Source organism: Camelina sativa, chromosome 14 (genome assembly GCF_000633955.1).
Source record: "Camelina sativa cultivar DH55 chromosome 14, Cs, whole genome shotgun sequence".
Lineage (NCBI taxonomy): Eukaryota > Viridiplantae > Streptophyta > Magnoliopsida > Brassicales > Brassicaceae > Camelina > Camelina sativa.
The window spans coordinates 14,911,389-14,930,696 of record NC_025698.1 but is presented as its reverse complement, the minus strand read 5'-3'; the positions used below and the strand labels follow the sequence as shown (position 1 = coordinate 14,930,696).

Sequence of the window (19,308 nt, the reverse complement as noted above, 5' to 3'; positions counted from 1 at the left end):
TACTACTAGCAGATCAACCGCTGCAGAGAAAGGATGTTTTGTGGTTTACACATCCGATAAAATCCGCTTTGCGTTTCTAATAAGTTACCTGAGCAACTCTGTTTTCCAAGAGCTCTTGAAGATATCTGAAGAAGAGTTTGGTCTCTCCACCGATGGACCAATCACATTGCCATTCGATTCGGTTTTCTTGGAGTATCTCATCAAATTGATCCAACGAAGAATGGATGGAGATACAGAAAAGGCTCTGCTCATGTCAATCTCTAGTGCTAGATGTTCTTTACCATGCTCTTTTCAACAACAAGAACAATTGCTTGTATTTTAGAGAATTAGTTAGTGTCTAGCAGTTTCTATGTTTGTAAAGATTAATCCACTGTATCAGATTAGACAGATTATTTTAGAAATACAAACCATTTCTTTATCTCTTTCCTTTACACTGTCTCATCAAAATCAACGTTTACTGTAAACAAAGAAAATAATGAGATAACTTTGACATCACTTGTTGTGACAGTTTACTCAAACCTGTTTTGCTCTAAAGATTAAAGTCATAAACATGATGCAATGAGTAGAAGTAATACAAGACATGAGAAGTTTGTATGGTCTAAGGAAATGTGAAATTGTAGAAGGAAAAGTTCTCTTCTTTTTTCATAGCAAGAAAATGAAAGGACCTACATGCTCGTCATCTTTGCTACACCGGCACATGTCTTTCTTTGTATCTCTCTATCTGATCATTAACTTTAATTAGATATGTTTTCTTGGTGATAAGTACAACAAATCTATAAAAAAATTGTGACTCACATTTGATTTAGCTGATGGACCACTAACCAACCTGGGACCCTTATCCGAGCAAATAAAGGTGTACATAGTTTGGTATTTTTGGCTTCTCATGTATATATAACGTCTCAGTACCTAAAATCCTATCATATTAATGTCCATATAGGATTCATACCCACATGATCATGTCTTCTCACCATAAAATTGTATAGTCCACAAGTTGATTACCAACTTGGGAGACCCTTATTGATCACATAAAGTAGAGACATCAGCATGTGCTGTGTTACAAAGCACATCTATGATAGTTTCCCTCCTTCTATATAATGAAACAAGCTTATGGTATTCTTCATCAACCAGAACTTTCATTCAAAGAGCTCCTACAAACAGAACTCACAAATCTTTCTCTTTCATTCTCACTCCATCTCACTTTCCGATCTAAATCTTTGTTTAAAATGATGATGAACACAAAGAAGCTAATCAAGATGGCCAAGAAATGGCAACAAAGAGCAGCCTTAAGCAGGAAAAGAATCTCATTTCAGAAGTCAAGTGCTACTACAAGAAGATCAACCGCTGTAGAGAAGGGCTGTTTCGTGGTTTACACGGTGGATAACATCCGGTTTGCTTTTCCAATAAGTTACCTGAGCAATTCTATTGTCCAAGAGCTCTTGAAAATATCTGAAGAAGAGTTCGGTCTGCCGACGGAAGGACCAATCACATTGCCATTTGATTCGTCTTTCTTAGAGTACATAATCAAAATGATCCAACGAAGAATAGATGGAGATACAGAAAAGGCTCTGTTGTTGTCAATCTCTACTGCTAGATGCTCTTTGCAACAACAACAATGTAGTATTACTCAACAATTGCTTGTATTTTAAAGTTAATGTGTTTTGTATAGTTAATAGTGGATTTGATAGACAGATCATTTCAGAAATACAAATTATTCTTATAATCTTATTTTGTCTCATAAAAAAAATCAAATCAACTTCTTTTTAAAAGGAAAAAAAAAACGTATAACTTCAAAAGTAACTTGTTGTGACAGTTTCATATAAATCTCTGAAAACTTTAAGCCAAAAGTTTCATTCAGTATGAGTAAATCGAATATCTCACTTATCTCACATGTAACAAGGGGGGTGTTTTTTAGAGTAGTTAGAAAAACTTGAGGGTTTATTTGGTAAAATACCCATACTTGAGGGATCTGTTTTTTCCCGGGTTTATTTTCCCAATTTCCCGCTAAACTGCTAATGCTTAGTAGTTTAGTAATTAGTACTAATCTCATCAGTTTCAATGTAAAGAGAAAAAAATAACTTTAGAGTTCTAAAATTTTCATTTTTGCCCTGACTCTGACTGACTCCGTTGCAAAGTTTTACTTTTTCTTATTTCTAAGGTATGTTGACGGCTTATGTCTGGTCTTTTCTCCGGCCCCTTCGCCTGGTCTTTGCTAAGAATGTATCTTTAGTCTCTAGTGGTTCTGTTGTTTGTTTTTATAGATCTCATAAGAGTTTGATTTCTGCGTTTCTCCATTGGTTTTGTGTATCCTAGGTAGACCGATCGTTCTATTAATTGCATTTCCCATCTAAAGATGCTTAGTGCTTTTCACTGGGACTTGGTTTATATGAATCTCATCTATAGTTCAAGCCTGTTCAGTTTCTTGTTGTAATTGTGCATTGTTCACTGTTCTTGTCTCTGAAATGTATATAGAGTTATTATTTTCTTGTTTAGGATTTGGTTAATTACAATGTAAGTTATTGGTTCCTTGACTGGTCTTTTTGTGTGTTTGGAGACTTATCTGATCGGGGTTTTTGAAATTTCTTAAGAGGTTTATATTACTACAATGGATTGCAACAAAGAAGAGGCTAGAAGAGTGAAGAAAGATCCAAACAAGGTTCGTGCAGCCAAAAAGAGGAAGAGATTGGATATTGATGTTGCTGGATCTACAACAAAATATAGTAAGCGGAGGCAAAAGCAGCAGGGCATCACTCAGTTTGGGAGAAGCTCCTCTGCAACAACGGAAGAAGAAAGAGCTGAAGAGCTTAAAGCAGCAGAGACTGGATCGACTGATTTGAGTCTAAGATCTGAAAGGTTTAGTCAAGAGTTGCTTACAAATCAGATAGAGTCAGAGAAAAACAAACTTATCCAGCTTAGGAGAGAATTGGAAGAGGAGACTGGTAGAAAGAAGAAAGATTTGCTTCTGATTCTTTCCAAAATTGAAGAATCTGGCAAGCAGCTTGCGTCTGTTGATCAAGAACTTGAGGTGAAAGAAAAGAGAGTCCAAGAATTGAACAATCTGATCAACATCTCTGGTGAACAGCTTGACTTGAAATCCAAAGAATTAGGACGAGTCCAAAAGCTGACTGAGGCACAAAGGAAAGTACTTTGTGATATGAAAAAGAAGCAGCAAGCTGATGCATGTATCAGTGACACTAGCCAAGAAGATTCAGCTGAAAGCCAACTTAAAGAAATCACAGCTCATCTTACTCCCCGACAGGTCTCCTTTTGTCTTAGAAGTTCACCTGATCCAGCAGAATATGTTCTGGAACAAATGGAGGATGGTCTTTCTGACGAAGTGTTTTTAGGGGACTTGTTCGTGGAGATTTTGGTTCTTTTTCTTGGTGAGCTCGCCAAAATTCAGCAACTGGTCAAGTCTCAACTGCAGCTCAGGGCCAGAAAAATGGCAAATTCATGGAAAAGGAAGATGACAAAACGGCCGCTTGAGGCCTTAGCCTTTCTTATGTTTATGGTGGCTTATGGATTAAAGAATTTGATCAATGAAGATGACACTGCTCTACTTTCTTCGTTTATTGCTCAATACAAACAGGCTCCAAGACTCTTTCACTCTATTGGTCTCAAGCTTGAGCTGATCCAAGGTTAGTTTTGCATGTAGTCATCATCACATCTACTCAACTACACTTTATTTAATCGTTTGGATACTAAACGTTTGATTCATTCTTCTGCAGAGTTTGTTGAAGAGCTCATCACGAAAAGCCAATATTTTCCTGCAGCCCGGCTTATATGTTTGTTTAAGCTTAATAATAAAGAGTTCTCATTCTCATCCTCAGAGCTCGTAACTGAAGAGATCATCAGTTTAAGGCGGTCTTTCCTGAAAAATAAATCAGCTGGATCCTCCAAGGTTTAACACTTTTGTTCACTCGCCTGATCTTGTAAATGATTATTTACTGATCTTGGAGATAATGAATCTATATGTTTGGTTCTTCTTTCTTTAGGGTCTACGAAAAGATGCTGGAAGATTGAACACTATACTTAAACTTGTGAGAGATCATAATCTTGAAGTCAATCTCCCTGGGGACCTCATTGTAAATCTCATGATCCAGAGAAAAAAATCAAGTGAACAACCGACCCCTCTAGTTCGTTTCCCTGGGGTGGCCGAGGATTGCTACTCATCAACAAATCCACAAGCACAACATGAATCTTCAGGTTCCTAAACCTGAGGTTATACCCTACTTGAACTAGATCCTCATCTTGCTAAATGTCTAAACGCTAGTAGGAAGTAGGAACCAAAGTTAGCGTGTATACAGCTAGTGCTCCTGGTTACTATGGTACGTCTTAGGCTAAACTTCGTGTATTTGTGTACTTGCTCTCTCTTTTGATTGCACATGTTAAGTTTTGTCTCTACAAAATTTATGATGACATCTTTTTCTTGCAAAGTTTAAAACCATATCTGTTGTTCATATATTGCCCCCAAAAAATTACTGAACTTTTGAATAAATTCCTATTGATGAAAAAGGTTATGATACTTGGAATTTTAGAGGAAATAACTTTAGGATCAGTGTAACTTTTTCACTCTTTTAAAGATCTATGTAACAACTGGAAATATCTACAGGTTTAAGGTTTTAACTCTCCTGAGAAACATCCAAGGGCCTACAAAAGTTCTACATCTTTCATTCACTAGCACATGTCTTTGTGTTTAAATTGAATTGTAATACATTTATTGTATAAGACTCATACGCACATCCACATGGTCATGTCTTTTCAGGAGAAGATTCTAATCCACAATTTGATGAGGAGACAAGATTGGTTACTAACTTGGGACCCCTTATGATCATATACAACAAAGACAGACACATGTATTCTGTTCGGTATGGTTGCTCTAATCTATCTAAACTTCTCCTTTATATATATCCTAAAATAAGCCTATAGAATTCTTCATCAACCAAAACTTGCATTCAAAGAGTTACACAACACAGTTAACAAGTCTCCTACTTTCCAATCTGAAAAAAAAAAAAAAAAAAAAAAACNAAACTCTTCCCTGAAAACAATGATGAACACAAAGAAGCTCATGAAGATGGCCAAGAAATGGCAACAAAGAGCAGCCTTAAGCAGGAAAAGAATCTCATTTCAGAGATCAATTTCTACTACTAGCAGGTCAACTGCTGCAGAGAAAGGCTGTTTTGTGGTTTACACATCTGATAATATCTGCTTTGCGTTTCCAATAAGTTACCTGAGAAACTCTGTTTTCCAAGAGCTCTTGAAGATATCTGAAGAAGAGTTTGGTCTCTCCACCGATGGACCAATCACATTGCCATTCGATTCAGTTTTCTTGGAGTATCTCATCAATTTGATCCAAAGGCGAATAGACGGAGACACCGAAAAGGCTTTATTAATGTCAATCTCTAGTGCTAGATGTTCTTTGCAACAACATGAACAGAATAGTCAACAATTGCTTGTATTTTAGAGAATTAGAGTGTAGCAATTGTCTTGTGTCTGTAAAGATTCTACTGTATTAGATTAGACAGATTATTTCAGAAATACAAACTATGACTTATGTTTCTCTTTTAGATAATCTCATCAAAATCAATCTTCAATTCTTCATTGTAAACAACTAAAAATAAGATTAAACTTAACACCACTTGTTGACTTGTTGTGACAGTTCACTCAAACTATTATGCTCTGAAACTCTTGTCAAAACAAATGGTGCAGTGACTACAACTTGCATTCATGTCAATTCATCAATTGTCCTTATGAATCTCTTAGAAGTTATACAAGACTGGATAAGTACTGGTAGTACCAACAAAAGATGTTTGTATGATCTAAGCTTAATCTTTCTCAAAGGAAATGTGAAAATTTGGCAGGAATAGTTGATTCACTGTCTTTTTTCCTGGCCGTATAATCTAAGGACCTGCATGCTCTTCATCTTTGCTAGCACATGTCTTTCTTTGTATCTTTCTATTGGATCATTAATTCTAACCAGATTTGATGTCCTTGATTTCACCAAAAGATTTGTTGTCCCCTGAATAATTCTTGATCTATCTTTTGTGTGACTCACATTTGATTTAGCTGATGGACCACTAACCAATTAGGGACCCTTATGCTACGAAACAAAAGCTGTACAGAAGGATGAATTGGCATTTTTGGCTTCTCTAGTGTGTGTGTAACCTATAAGATTCATACCCACATGATCATGTCTTCTCACAATAAGTTGTTTAGTCCACACTCCACAAGTTGAGTTGCAGACATAATTGATTACCAACTTGGGGACCCTTATGATCACATAGATTAGAAACATAAGCATGTGTTGTGTCTGTTTAGGTTGCTCAAGAGCTTCTCACAAAGCCTATCTAATCCTAATACTTTCTCCTATATAATGATGAAAGAAGCATATGGTATACTTCATCAATCATCATAACTTTCATTCAGAGACCTCTACAAACAAAACTTACAAACCTTTTCTCTTTCTTTATCCATATTACTTTGGATCTAAATCTCTTACCTGAAAATGATGATAAACGCAAAGAAGCTCTTGAAGATGGCCAAGAAATGGCATCAAAGAGCAGCCTTAAGCAGAAAAAGAATCTCATTTCAGAGGTCAAGGGCTTCTAACAACTCAACTGCTGCAGAAAAGGGATGTTTCGTGGTTTACACGGCAGATAAAATCCGGTTTGCATTTCCAATAAGTTACCTGAACAACCCTGTTCTCCAAGAGCTCTTGAGAATATCTGAAGAAGAGTTTGGTCTGCCGACGGAAGGACCAATCACATTGCCATTTGATTCGGTTTTCTTGGAGTATCTCATCAAACTGATCCAAAGACGAATGGATGGAGATACAGAAAAGGCTCTGTTAATGTCAATCTCTAATGCTAGATGCTCTTTCCAACCACATGAACAACAGAGTAGTATTACTCAACAACTGCTTGTATTTTAGAGTTTAGTAAATTTATATGGTTTAGCATAGTTTATAGTAGATTAGATAGATCAATTCAGAAATACAAACTATTGTTTTGTTTTATCTTTTAGTTTGTCTCTTGTCTAATCATAATACAAACTCAACTTCCATTTAAATGGAGACTTCATCTAACCTCAAAAGTCACTTGTTCTGACAGTTTCATATAAATCTCTGAAATCTTCAAGCCATTTAAACAAAAAATGATCTATCTGCTAAAAGTTCATTCACTATGATTCATCGAATGTTCATATGCATCTCTGTTAAAGGCAAACAAGACTCAACAAGAGATGTTCTTATGATTTGAACTGACAAAATGAGTAGAGAATAGACAACATTACTAAGATTTAGTAGAAACAAAAGCAATCTCTATCCACTAAAGAAATTTACAATTATTCTACAAAGATTATTAACTTGATGAAACGTTTTCACTCATTTACAGAGAGAGCTATTAACAACCATTGAAGTTTCTGCAAATTTAGGGTTCTACTTTTTCTGCATCTTAAAAGATGAACACAAAGAAGCTAATCAAGATGGCCAGGAAGCCATGATCCGACTTGATTTATTACAATAGTACTTAAAAGAAACGCCCAGATAAAGAGCACAGAATGACATGCTCACTGCTTTCACCAAACTCCAATCATCCAATGAATCATCCCTATCTTCTTCCACTTGTCCCTTCTCGAATCTAACTATTCTGTATCCCCGAATGGAGCATGGAATCACTTGAGTAGCTCTAAATCGTTAACATGAAGATCCTCAACGTGGTTCACAAAGGTGCGAACGCTGCAAGGATTCTTAAACCCTTCACCAAAACCTTGGACTTCAACACGCTGGAGAGTGTTCCTCTCGGGACTGAAGTAGAAAACATAAAACGGTTGGCCAGATGTATACTTGCGCATGGCAAACACAATCTCACCAGAAGCGGTCACTCCAGCAATGGAAACGTGACGACGGAAGAAGATGTTATCAGTACTCCAAGTGTAGTTGTGTTTGGACAAATCCTGTTTCGCTACATCCTCTAGAACCCACACATGCAACTCCTTATTGACATCAGCGACGAGATGATCATCCAAATACTTGTCGATATTAAACTCATAATTAACAGCCTCATAAATGTCGAAATCATCCTCCCAGTAAATCAAAGCTAACTTGCCCATAAAGTTGATCAATCGACAAAACCTTTCAACGTGAATGAAGCTGAACTTTTCAGACCTCAAATCAAAGCAAACAATCACATAATCATCATGAGCATCATCATCCCAAGGATCTTTGGTGTTACCTAAGTAGTACACAACACCGTTGATGCAAACCCCATCGCTTTGAATCTCATGTATTGTGGAACATTCGATCTTTCTCCACCTCATATCTGCAGGCGCTCCAAACGTAAGAAGGGCATGATCACCAGGACCAGTTGCGTAAGCCATGTACAATACCTTGTACTGCTTCCCAATCGGATCAAAACCAAAAAAGCTATAGGCTTTTCTGTAAGTATACCGCTTAGGTAAGACCGCGTACCGTCCAGTGTTTGGGTTACAGATGACAGGTTTACCTTGGTATCGACAACCATGGAAATAGATCAAGCCAGAGTTGTAGACACATGAGAAGTGCATGATGTTACTGTAATGATGGATATTTATATCCTTTGGAGAGAACTTCTTCACGTGAAACTCGGCGGCTGATACAAGAGCCGAGGAGGATGATTTCTCATAAGGATCCTCAAGCTGAGGCGAGGAGAAGAAGCACCACTCGCCACGGCCTTTGGGGTTTCCGTCGTCTGCGATGGCGAATAAGAGCCGCGGCTTAGACGAGGACTTGTTCATGAACAGCTCTTTGAAATACGGAGTAGCGAGCGTTGATGCCCATTGCTTCGACACGCAACGAAACCTCGCGACTGCATCTCCAGGCAATCTCGAGATTATCTCCAGGATGAGCTCAATCGACATGGGTGGTAATGATTTCATCATCTTCGAAACAGAGATGACAAGGAGAAGAAGAAGAAGAACACTGCAACAAGAGCTCTCGGTGGTGTGACAATCTCTACAACGTCTCAGCAATTTCTTAGGGTTACAACCGTTTAAGTTTCTCCGAGACACACCCTCCTTTACACACAACTGGTTTCTTTACTCTGGAATTATCTTACCATCCCATTGTGAACAAGTTGGGATACATTATGGACCTGGTCTCTGTTTTTTTTTTTGCTATGGTTGGGATACATTATAATTCAAAATTGACAAATTTCATTATCAAATTCAGTTATGTACAAACAAGCAACTACAATTCTTTGAAGAGATTGAACAAGTTCTCCATAGTAATCAATCAGATCATCCACTTGAAAAGCCACTTCCACACCAAGAGAACCAAGCGAAGGAACACCTGCATAAGTAGACGATAAAACAAAAGATGATAACGAACAATACAAGAATGATTTAGAAAAGCAAAAAACAGAAGATTGATAAAAAAAAAAAAAAGATGTAAACAGGTATTAAAGTAACAGGTAGCTTATGGTAAAAAGAAGCTAACAGTGTCGCAAAGCCTGATTTCACTTTCTGCCTAAGAAAAAACGAAATGTCCAAACACAATTTAATCAACTTTGGACATCAGATACCATAGGCAAATCATCACACAAACAACACAAAAGGATTAAAACAGCAATCTCAGTCGAAAGATGGTGATCTAGTGATTTTGATAATCATTGAATAATCATTCAATTTGGACATAGTTTCATCATTGATTGCATATAATCAAAAGGACACAAAACAAAAAAAAACAAACGAAATCACAAGAAAACAAATAAAGAGGTCAGATGGTAGTGCATGTCATATTATCAACACTGTATTTCTGATTTGCAGACGTATGGAAATTATATCCTCATTCCTCTCTTAATAAAAATCAAAACTTTGGTTATCAAATTAACAAAATTGAAAACAATGAATTTGGGATCAGAGAATAAAGGCAAATCATTCACTCCGCCGAAGCAGATCAGACTGGGTGTCACAAAACAGTAATGCCATCTCATCATATCCATCAGAAAAGCTTTAAACGCGATTAAAAAGTTCGAGAATCAGAAAAAAATAGTCAATCACCACGTTACATTCCATCGTAATGGATGCAGATTAAGACTGGGGCGACAATTTCATATCATCACTTTCCTCAAAGACACACAAACAACACCTAATTCACTAACAACCACAGCAACTAGATCATCCTAGGAAGAAAAAACAAAACTTTCTAAGGCCGCCGATGATTTTTTGGTTGAAGAAACAAGAGTTAGGGTTTTCGCTTTATATAGAAGCAGAAGTCTACTTAGGTTTTTAGGGTTTCTCTCTTCCAGCACCGCTTGAGAATATGGGTATCCTCGGCCCATTTTTAACTTCCTTTTACGATACTATAGGCCCAATGTATAGCCCATAATTCGATCGTCTCTCTCAAAACACGCTCCCCAGATAGGAACAACAGAAATACTGTACCAGCCTGACTCTGAGCCGACTCCGATTCTTCCTCCTAGGATGCCTGTGGGTGGGGCACGTGTACATTTCTGAAATCCTGATGAGGCGATCGAGGTGTTCGTCGATGGCTTCCCGGTTAAAGTACCTGAAGGTTTCACGGTTCTTCAGGCGTGTGAGGTCGCCGGAGTTGATATCCCGAGGTTTTGTTACCATTCGCGATTGTCTATTGCTGGAAACTGTCGGATGTATCTTGTTGAGGTTGAGAAGTCTCCTAAACCTATGGCGTCGTGTGCCATGCCTGCACTTCCCGGTTAGTTTACTAAAAGATTTCATTTTTATGGAATTTGGATTCGAAATGCTGAGGGATTGGTGTGATCATTGATTGGTATAAAAACTTGCGACTTAATGCTTTATTAAAATGCTCTTTGACGATTACAAGTAATTGTAGATGATGATGATGATGATGATGATGATGATGATGATGATGATGATGATGACGACGATAATGATTGTGATGACTTGATTTTGGAGATTCCTCTAGATGTTTTCGTTTTTGGCATCTTGTTGCTCATTTTGACTTGAGCTGCCCCTTCGATAACTCTTCAGCGTTTAGTATATTTTTTCTCTGAGAACAAAAACTGGAAGAATATATACATATGGGATTTAATGATTGTGTTTTTCAGGTGTGTACGATTTGCCACAGAAGTTGCTGGGGTTCAGGATCTTGGCATTCTTGGTCGTGGTAGTGGAGAAGAAATTGGAATATATGTTGAGAAACTTATGACCGGTGAACTATCTGGAAATGTCATAGACATCTGTCCTGTTGGAGCTCTGACGTCGAAGCCCTTTGCTTTCAAAGCCAGAAGCTGTGAATTGAAAGGAACAGAGACCATTGATGTTACTGATGCTGTTGGGTCAACATCCGTGTTGATAGTAGAGGACATGAGGTGATGCGTATCCTTCGACGCCTTAATGAGGTATGCCACTTACTTGGTCATTGTCATGAAAAAAGGTAGTTTGTTATGAACCACGTTGAACCCATGATTTTCCTTTTGCTAGGATATAAATGAAGAATGGATTTCTGACAAAACTCGATTCAGCTATGATGGCCTGAAAAGACAAAGGCTGATCGACCCTATGGTTCGAGATGCGGATGGACGATTCAAGGCAGTGAGCTGGCGTGATGCCTTCGCTGTTGTGGGTGATATCATTCATCAAGTGAAGCCAAATGAGATTATTGGAATTGCAGGTCAACCATCTGATGCAGAATCCATGATGGTATTGAAGGACTTTGTGAACAGAATGGAATGGTTCAGAAAACGTCTGGTGTGAAGGAACAGCTGTTTGCGTTGATGCTGATCTTAGATACAGATATCTTATGAACACTAGCATTGCTGGACTTGAGAATGCAGATCTCTTTCTTCTTATTGGTACCCAGGTCATTTTCTTACTATTATCTCTTTGTAGGCTTACTAGTTCTGCATTAATATGCTTTGGAACAGTGACTATGAGTCTAAAACTAGATTGTTGTGTTTTAGATTTAACAATCTTGATATGAGTCAATGCTACATATTTTTGGCTTTTAGCTGTAACATTTACCTGATTCTTTTCTAAAATTACCACCCTAGGGTTGAACCTGCCATAGTGAATGCTAGAATCCGCAAGACAGTCCGTGCATCTAATGCTAAGGTTGCATACATTGGCCCCCCTTCAGATTTCAACTATAATTTGCAAACATCAGGGGACTCGTCCCGATACTCTCAAGGAAATTGCTGAGGGAAGTCACCCATTTTGCTCGGCTCTCAAGAATGCCAAAAACCCTGCAATCATTGTTGGTGCCGGACTCTTCAATAGGACCGATAAAGATGCAATTCTCTCTGTTGTTGAATCAATTGCGCAAGCCAACAATGTCATCCTTCGTCTACTTGATGGGATCAGACGATGTAGATGCTGACAAGATCCCAAAAGACGCATTTGTTGTTTACCAAGGACACCATGGTCGTTCCTCTCTCTCTCCCCCAAAATAAAGGTATGGATTCAAAGTTTGCTCGTCTCTTTTAGTTACAGCTAAGCTGTGTATCATTGGATGTTGCTTGTGGCATTTTGTGTGTGTTCTTCTTAGTAGGAAGTTTTTCTATATAATTGAATTGTTCATGTGTACACAATAGATTCTCTAGATATATAGAATAATATGTTTGTAAAAGAACAAAGAGTGATATAGATTTTTGATTTATTGCTTCTACTTTGTCCTCTTTTGTTTTTGTTTTGGGGTCCAACAACGATACTGAAACATGAAACCAACCTACGATATAAAGTAATTAACAAGTACATATGTATGATTGTAATGTAGTGTATAGTTTGCGTAATCATTTTAGAACCCTAAGAAAAAGGAAACATGGGGATAATAAGAAGGAATTTGTATTCTATGACGCAAAGCAAACGAAGGTCTTTTAACTTTACACTCGGACGTCCTTCAGACAGCGACTCTGTTTTTTACCAAACCCCTCTCTCGACTTCAAACCAAAATATTGTAGTTCTCTATTTGTAATTTTGTACTAATGAATTGAGCTAATTTTCTAGTAGTACAATTATTTCAATAGAATTGGTTCAACTAACTCTTTTAACCAAGGAAACAAGAGAAAAAAGACAACTTTGCTAAAAACCGAAACGAACCCAAACTATTTTAGTACACAATCTACAAGTGACGTCCGTACGCAACTGTCACCTATGGCTATGGGATTTTTTAAGTCAATGCCCTAATAATCTTTTCAAGAAATCAAAATAATATCTAAATTCCAAAAATGTAATTATATATCCGGAGAAAAAGTACAAATATTCCAATTTTTATATGCCTTTTATTTACGTCACACCTAAAATTTACTTGTATATTTTTTTCAAATTTTTTTTTTTTTTGTTTCAACCACATAAAAATAGCAATACTAATTGACCATGTCAAATTTGGACTTTCATAATATTATGAACTGAGCTCGATATAATTTATCACAGGATTGAATCAGTCACTGCAGTTTACAATATTTTTTCCTTCCTACAATAATAACAAATCTTACCAGTTAACGTATAAGGTCATTTCCACTCTAAGTTATTCTTATATTAATTAATCATATAATTAATACTAAATTAATTAAAGCATCTCTAATAGAATTTAAACAAAATCATCCTTCCACTAGAGAACCCAAAGAAGGTTGCTCAATCATTTAAATAATAATTTTTTAATTTATGTTTATTAATTATCAAACTTTAATAATCTAAAATGACAAAACAATTATTAAATTTTTTTATATTACATTAAATAGAAAACAATAAAATTTAACAAACTTTGGAATATTAAACATATTTTACAAAATTCGGACTAGTAAACTTATTTAAAAATTTTGAAATATTAAACATATTAAAGAAAATTCAGAATAAGATTTATTGTGCGGTTGCACCAAATTTTTGTCAGATATGCTCAATCAAGTCTTCTTGCAAAAGATTATGCATTTGTGTATCATGAACGTCATTTCGAATGCCCATCATATTATTTAGATTTGTTGGCATATATGTAGAAAACGACAAATCGACATGTGAAGTTCCGCTTCCTTCTCCGTGATAGAACTCCGATGGATAGTAGAAATTATAGTCATGTCATTCGTCTTCCACTATCATGTTATGCAATATGATACATGCTCTCATTATTTTCCAAATTTTCCCTTTATCCCAAAAAGTGCGGGATTCTTCACGATTGCAAATCGGGCTTGCAGGACTCCAAATGCACGCTCAATCTTTCCAGCATCCTTCATGATATTGAGTAAAGAGTTTTGCTTTTCGGCCACGTGGAAGCGTAATTGATTGGATGAAAGTTGCCCATTTGGGATAGATACCGTCAGTGAGGTAGTACGCCATATTGTATTGTCGTCCATTGACAAAATATGTAACTAAACACCGTGGAGTCCTATCAGAAGACTTCACCTAAACACCGTGGAGTCCCGCCGAGAGCAGCCGTGAAAAGCAAAGGAACAAGTCAAGATAATGTTGTCCCTCACCCTGAGGAGGTAAAGGATCCCAAGAAGAAGAAAGCCTCTAGAACAAAGAAGCCATCAGATGGTCCGGAGGAGTCCGTAACTCCCCCGAACCTCCAGCGTGAGACCATTGATTGCATACCGTCAAGGGGCTAGGGCTATTGTTCATCCTCGTCGACTAGTAGGGAAGTGGATTACGTCCTTGCTAGGTTATATTATGATCAGGAGTATGGCTTACATTGTGTTTCTACCAATTTGGCAAGCGTTTGAGAATCTATCCTTCATTATGAAGAGCAGAAGAGTGGGTCAAATTTCAGTGGGTGGAGACTTCTCTTACCAACGATACATGAACTTTCACAAGTAGATGCTCATATCCTCATCCTCTGGTTTGGAGAGTAAGAGGATCCCCTCCATTCATGTGGACATTGAAGGCGGAGATAACGTTGGGACGGCGATAGAGGTCACGTGCTATGACTCTTCGCTCTCGGTTTACAAGATCTTGTTGGCATGGTGTGGCTGTTTCGCGAGAGTTATCTCTCGTCCTACTTGTGGTCTCCCTTTTCAGGGATCCAGTGTCACGACACTTTCGACGCAAGGAGGACTCATCAAAACTACAGAAGACTCTTGCTTCTCGTGTGGCATTCTCCCTCAACACAGATGATGGCAAGTTTTTGGCGTATCTTTTGTCTTATTGAGTGGCCTATCTATTTCGGGTTAGTGTTATCTTATTGGGTTTGGTCCCTATGTCTTATGTTCTGTCTTATGTTCTGTATTAGTTTAAGTTTATCTTTTTATTTTGTCCGGGTCTATTGTTTCGGTAGAACAAACACCCGTGAACCATCTTTTTCCCATGTAAGGTCACCGGGTTATGATTGGCTTCCCATAGGGGCAAGTTTGTATCTTGATCTGTTATCTAATGGCGTATGATTGACAAAAAAAAAAAAAAAAAAAAATCACGCTTTAACAAGAACACAAAGGCAAACAAAGCTACTCATTCATACCTTTTCAATTACCAACAAGATTAAGTCCTCTTCTCCACAGGAGATGAAACAACAACATTTAAAGGCCACAGGAGATGAAACAACAACATGCAATAATCGGAGATGAAAAGACTGACCTCCGCTCTCGTTGGTCGTGATAAACGAACCATCAGATCTAAGAGTTAACCCTAAACCTTCCGCCAGCGTTGGTCGTCAAAACCGAATCACCTTCATAAACCAACAAGCTTCCAGTTTTAGCCGGAAAAATCAAAGGATTCGAGGTAAATCGATTGATTTTTTCCGGCTAAAGGATGAATTTCTCTCGCCTTTGGAATCGAGAGAGAAGAGAGAGAACATCGGGGAAGAAAAAAAAATGGGGAAAAAAAATATTCAGTTTTATATTTATTTCTTCGACGAATGAGAATGTGCCATGTATCGTTTCTCATGGGTTGCTCAGATTGCTTCCCAGAGAAACGATACTCTCGTTAATGGACCGATAAATGGCTTTTTTATTTGTTTTTGGGCCCCGAAAAACTGAGCAACCCTGAGAGAACTCACCAGTGGAGATGTTTAGCAGAATATTCATTTTTATATTATTTCTCCTATGCTAGATTATATTTTAGAGGGGGGGTATTCAACTTATATTTTAGAAGATTTTAAAGTATTTTCAAAATCACTTGTTATTCAATTGATGATTTTTAAAAACCTTTTGAAATCCTATGTTATTGAACTTGACATTTATGTAAAATCACTTAAAATGATTCACAATCTCTTGTTATTCAATCCATAATTTATAAAACTTATTTAAAATCTACTGTTATTCAAAATATCACATTTTTTTTTAAAAGAGCTACTTTGAATGATTTTAAGAGATTTTTTTTTTGTTTTTTAGTTGAAAAATGTGACTTATAAAATCAAACCCTTTAATATGGAATTTTAAAGGATTTACAAAATTCTTAAAAGTTTTGTTCCTGCAATTGGTTATAGCACGGGTTAGTCTAAGTAACGATCCTCCAACTGGTCATCACCTAAATTGGCCTAAGTAACAATCCTGCAACTGGTCATCACCAAGAGTTCTACGTTTTTTCTCTCTATTACCAAGCCTAAGACAAACCAGAAGATCAAATTCAACCATCCAAACCGCCTCCTTGCAAAGCGAATCCCCGGCAGCTCCCGACGAACTGGAAGACGAATAACCCATCTATAGATTTCTCCGGAAACCAGATTTCCGTAGAACCTAATTTCGTTTCAATCCGAGCTCCCTTCTGAGAGATATCGCAGTTTCTCTGCAACATACTCTATCCTTCAAAAACAGATCCGTCTGTTTTCGACCAGCCCAACTCGGGATCGATTTCCCAGCTTTCTATAGAACCCATTTTTATGTTGATCGGACCTGTCTGCCGAGAGATATCGCTATCTCTCTGCAGCGTACTCAATCTGTTGAAACACAGATCCGTCTTTATCGCATCAGTCAGCTTCGAAATCGATTTTTGGACAAAATAATATGAATCATATTACGCATAACCTATCCACGGATAGCCTTTGGAGTCATCTTTCCAGAAAAGCCGACCTCAACTCAAACCGATGTATCTACCGAAGGATATCACCCTATCTCCGGAACAGACACATCCTGTTGGAAACCCTAGCTATCAGCTCGCCGTCACGACTTGGAGAGCAGTTTGCCACCGATATAGAAGGAACCCAGAGCTGGTATGCATATAAATTTGAAGCCCCAAGGCTTATCATTCTAATGAGGCCGACCTTGTCTCAATCAGCAGTGTCTACCGGAAGATATCACTCTATCTCCACAAATGATCAATAATGTTAAAAACAAAAACGATGGTGTATTTTGAAACATTCTAAAATCACTCACAAAATTTGTCAAAATCTAACAGATTGTCATTTCATTTTCATTTTCTTAATATAAAAATTCTAACAAATTACTCAAATCTTCTAAAATCTTACTCAAATTTTGTAAAATTCTAAAATATTAAAATCCCACCAAATCTTTTAAAACATAAGTTCAATATCTCCCTCTTAGACACTAATTTGTGTTATTCAAAATTTACTGGTTTATCTTATAAAAGATTCATGGTATTAGCATTATGGCATATGCTTCAAGATTATACTGACGTGTCTTCGCAATATCCTCTTTTTCTAAACATCACCCAAGCCGTAAAGCAATAAGACTAGAAATTTGTGGATCAGACTAATTTAAAAAAAAAACTAAGTCTATGATATTAATCCAAGTGAGCCTATGATGTTAACCCCTTATTAATTTTTCTTTTTGGATTCTGTACTATATAACTATTATATATACTATATATTATAGCTCTAACGTGAAGAAATAAAACTAGCAAATAAAATAATTTAAGGGGACCAGTTATATGATGCAGTGTGGTCTATCTAAACTTCTTAGCAAATTACTATTGTTTAATTTCTGTAATTAACTATAGCCATCATGCTGACTCGGTCCTATTCATTGAATTTCACTAATCCTCTATTAATATTCTTCTAAAATGGATATATCAATGTTTTATATTCCTCTTAACATGTTTTTAATTCATTAAACAACGCTTCGAATCCATGAATATCATTAAGCAATTCATCTTACAAAGTAGTTGTAATCATCACGTATCTTCGTTACGAATTATAAAGTGTATATATATATATATATAGATAATTGGGGGCTGCATTATTTTCTTCATTCTGTGGACGATGACTTGACATCTCAATTGTTATGGGGACTATATAAATAGAAAACATTATCTATACTAATCCAAGGCACTTAAAAAAAAAACTTATTCGACTTTTCCGACCTCCCCGCGTATAATTTGTCATGTATGTTACGTTCGATACTAAAGAATAAAAGATGAATACAATTTCAATCATTGATCTGAGACACAGTAAAACCTCTATAAATTAATAATGTTGGAACCAAGATTAAACTTTCGGATGTTATAAATTTTATGGTTTAGGAATTGAACTTGTAATATTTATAATGCATTGTTGACAATAAATTACAAATACTATAAACAAATTGACTTATACACATGACATATATAAATTCAAATTTATGAATAATAATAATATTAATTCTCATATTTTAATAATCTGTCTAATTATCAAATTGTAAATGATGCATATCTAAAAATTAAAACTTTAAAATTTAATTATTTGTATGACATGTTATAAAATATTTTAGAGATATCATTATAGTTTGAAAATACAACATTACAAATGTTCTATAGAAATGAGTTTTAGGAGAAACATACACTATTATATCAGTATATATATATATATATATATAAATTTACATGATTATTAATTTATGATATTATTGGGACCATATTTTACATTGAGATTTCAAAAAAATTATTATCTTATTATCTTATCGAATATTGTTAATTTTTACACTGGCCCGACTTGGGACCAGCAAAATTTATTAACTTATAGTGATTATTAATTTATAGAATATTAATTTATAGAGGTTTTACTGTATATAGGGGAAAATAAAAAAACTAATACTATATAGTATGTTTGAAATAAATTCCATCTAACCAACTGGTCACGTATCATAAAGATGTAGCATTTTTGGTCAAATATAAGTCTATTTGATGATTGGGTATGGGGTATAAGATCAATGCCGGGTGATTCTATTATTTCTATAGTTTATCGTATGTATTTATGTATGATGTTACACTAAACTGTATAAATTTTAGGGAATATGCACTAGATATCAAAAAATGAAAAAGAATTAAGTAACTATCATTGATATGATAGTGTGTTCATATATTACATGTTATTTGTTTAAATATCATGTCATTTTTTTAGAACGAAATTATATGTCGGTTTGGGTTTACAAATGAAATGGTTAGGGTTTAGATTTTACAATTAGAACGAAATTATATGTC

At 36.1% G+C, this 19,308-nt stretch overlaps 5 protein-coding genes and 1 pseudogene across 8 annotated transcripts; 5 read left to right on the top strand and 1 right to left on the bottom strand.

Moving 5' to 3' along the window:
- On the top strand, window positions 2–427 carry LOC104743602 (auxin-responsive protein SAUR61-like; the record flags this gene model as incomplete). Its single annotated transcript, XM_010464662.1, has 1 exon — window positions 2–427. A coding segment is annotated over one exon (321 nt), but the record flags the coding sequence as incomplete, so codon positions are not given.
- Window positions 946–1,725, top strand: LOC104741539 (auxin-responsive protein SAUR63-like). The gene has a single exon (XM_010462424.1). It carries the CDS (start codon window positions 1,095–1,097, stop codon window positions 1,644–1,646), a length of 552 nt encoding a protein of 183 aa, XP_010460726.1. The 5' UTR covers window positions 946–1,094; the 3' UTR covers window positions 1,647–1,725.
- On the top strand, window positions 1,924–5,564 carry LOC104741538 (auxin-responsive protein SAUR66-like). 4 transcript variants are annotated; one of them, XR_760329.2, is made up of 5 exons: window positions 1,924–2,155; window positions 2,586–3,635; window positions 3,726–3,898; window positions 3,993–4,325; window positions 4,763–5,042. XR_760329.2 is itself a non-coding variant. In XM_019235976.1 (4 exons), the coding sequence occupies exons 2-4, from the start codon at window positions 2,603–2,605 to the stop codon at window positions 4,209–4,211; spliced, it is 1,425 nt and encodes a 474-aa protein (XP_019091521.1). In that variant the 5' UTR covers window positions 1,924–2,155; window positions 2,586–2,602; the 3' UTR covers window positions 4,212–4,457. The 4 variants fall into 4 exon arrangements, 2 of the variants coding, with proteins under 2 accessions (XP_019091521.1, XP_019091522.1); XM_019235976.1 differs by lacking the exon at window positions 4,763–5,042 and having other exon boundaries at window positions 3,993–4,457; XR_002035146.1 differs by lacking the exon at window positions 1,924–2,155 and having other exon boundaries at window positions 2,174–3,635.
- On the top strand, window positions 6,369–7,065 carry LOC104741536 (auxin-responsive protein SAUR63-like). The gene has a single exon (XM_010462421.2). The coding sequence runs from the start codon at window positions 6,503–6,505 to the stop codon at window positions 6,926–6,928; it is 426 nt and encodes a 141-aa protein (XP_010460723.1). The 5' UTR covers window positions 6,369–6,502; the 3' UTR covers window positions 6,929–7,065.
- Window positions 7,337–10,245, bottom strand: LOC104741535 (F-box protein At2g16450-like). The gene has a single exon (XM_010462420.2). The coding sequence runs from the start codon at window positions 8,911–8,913 to the stop codon at window positions 7,669–7,671; it is 1,245 nt and encodes a 414-aa protein (XP_010460722.1). The 5' UTR covers window positions 8,914–10,245; the 3' UTR covers window positions 7,337–7,668.
- On the top strand, window positions 10,320–12,634 carry LOC104741534 (annotated as a pseudogene).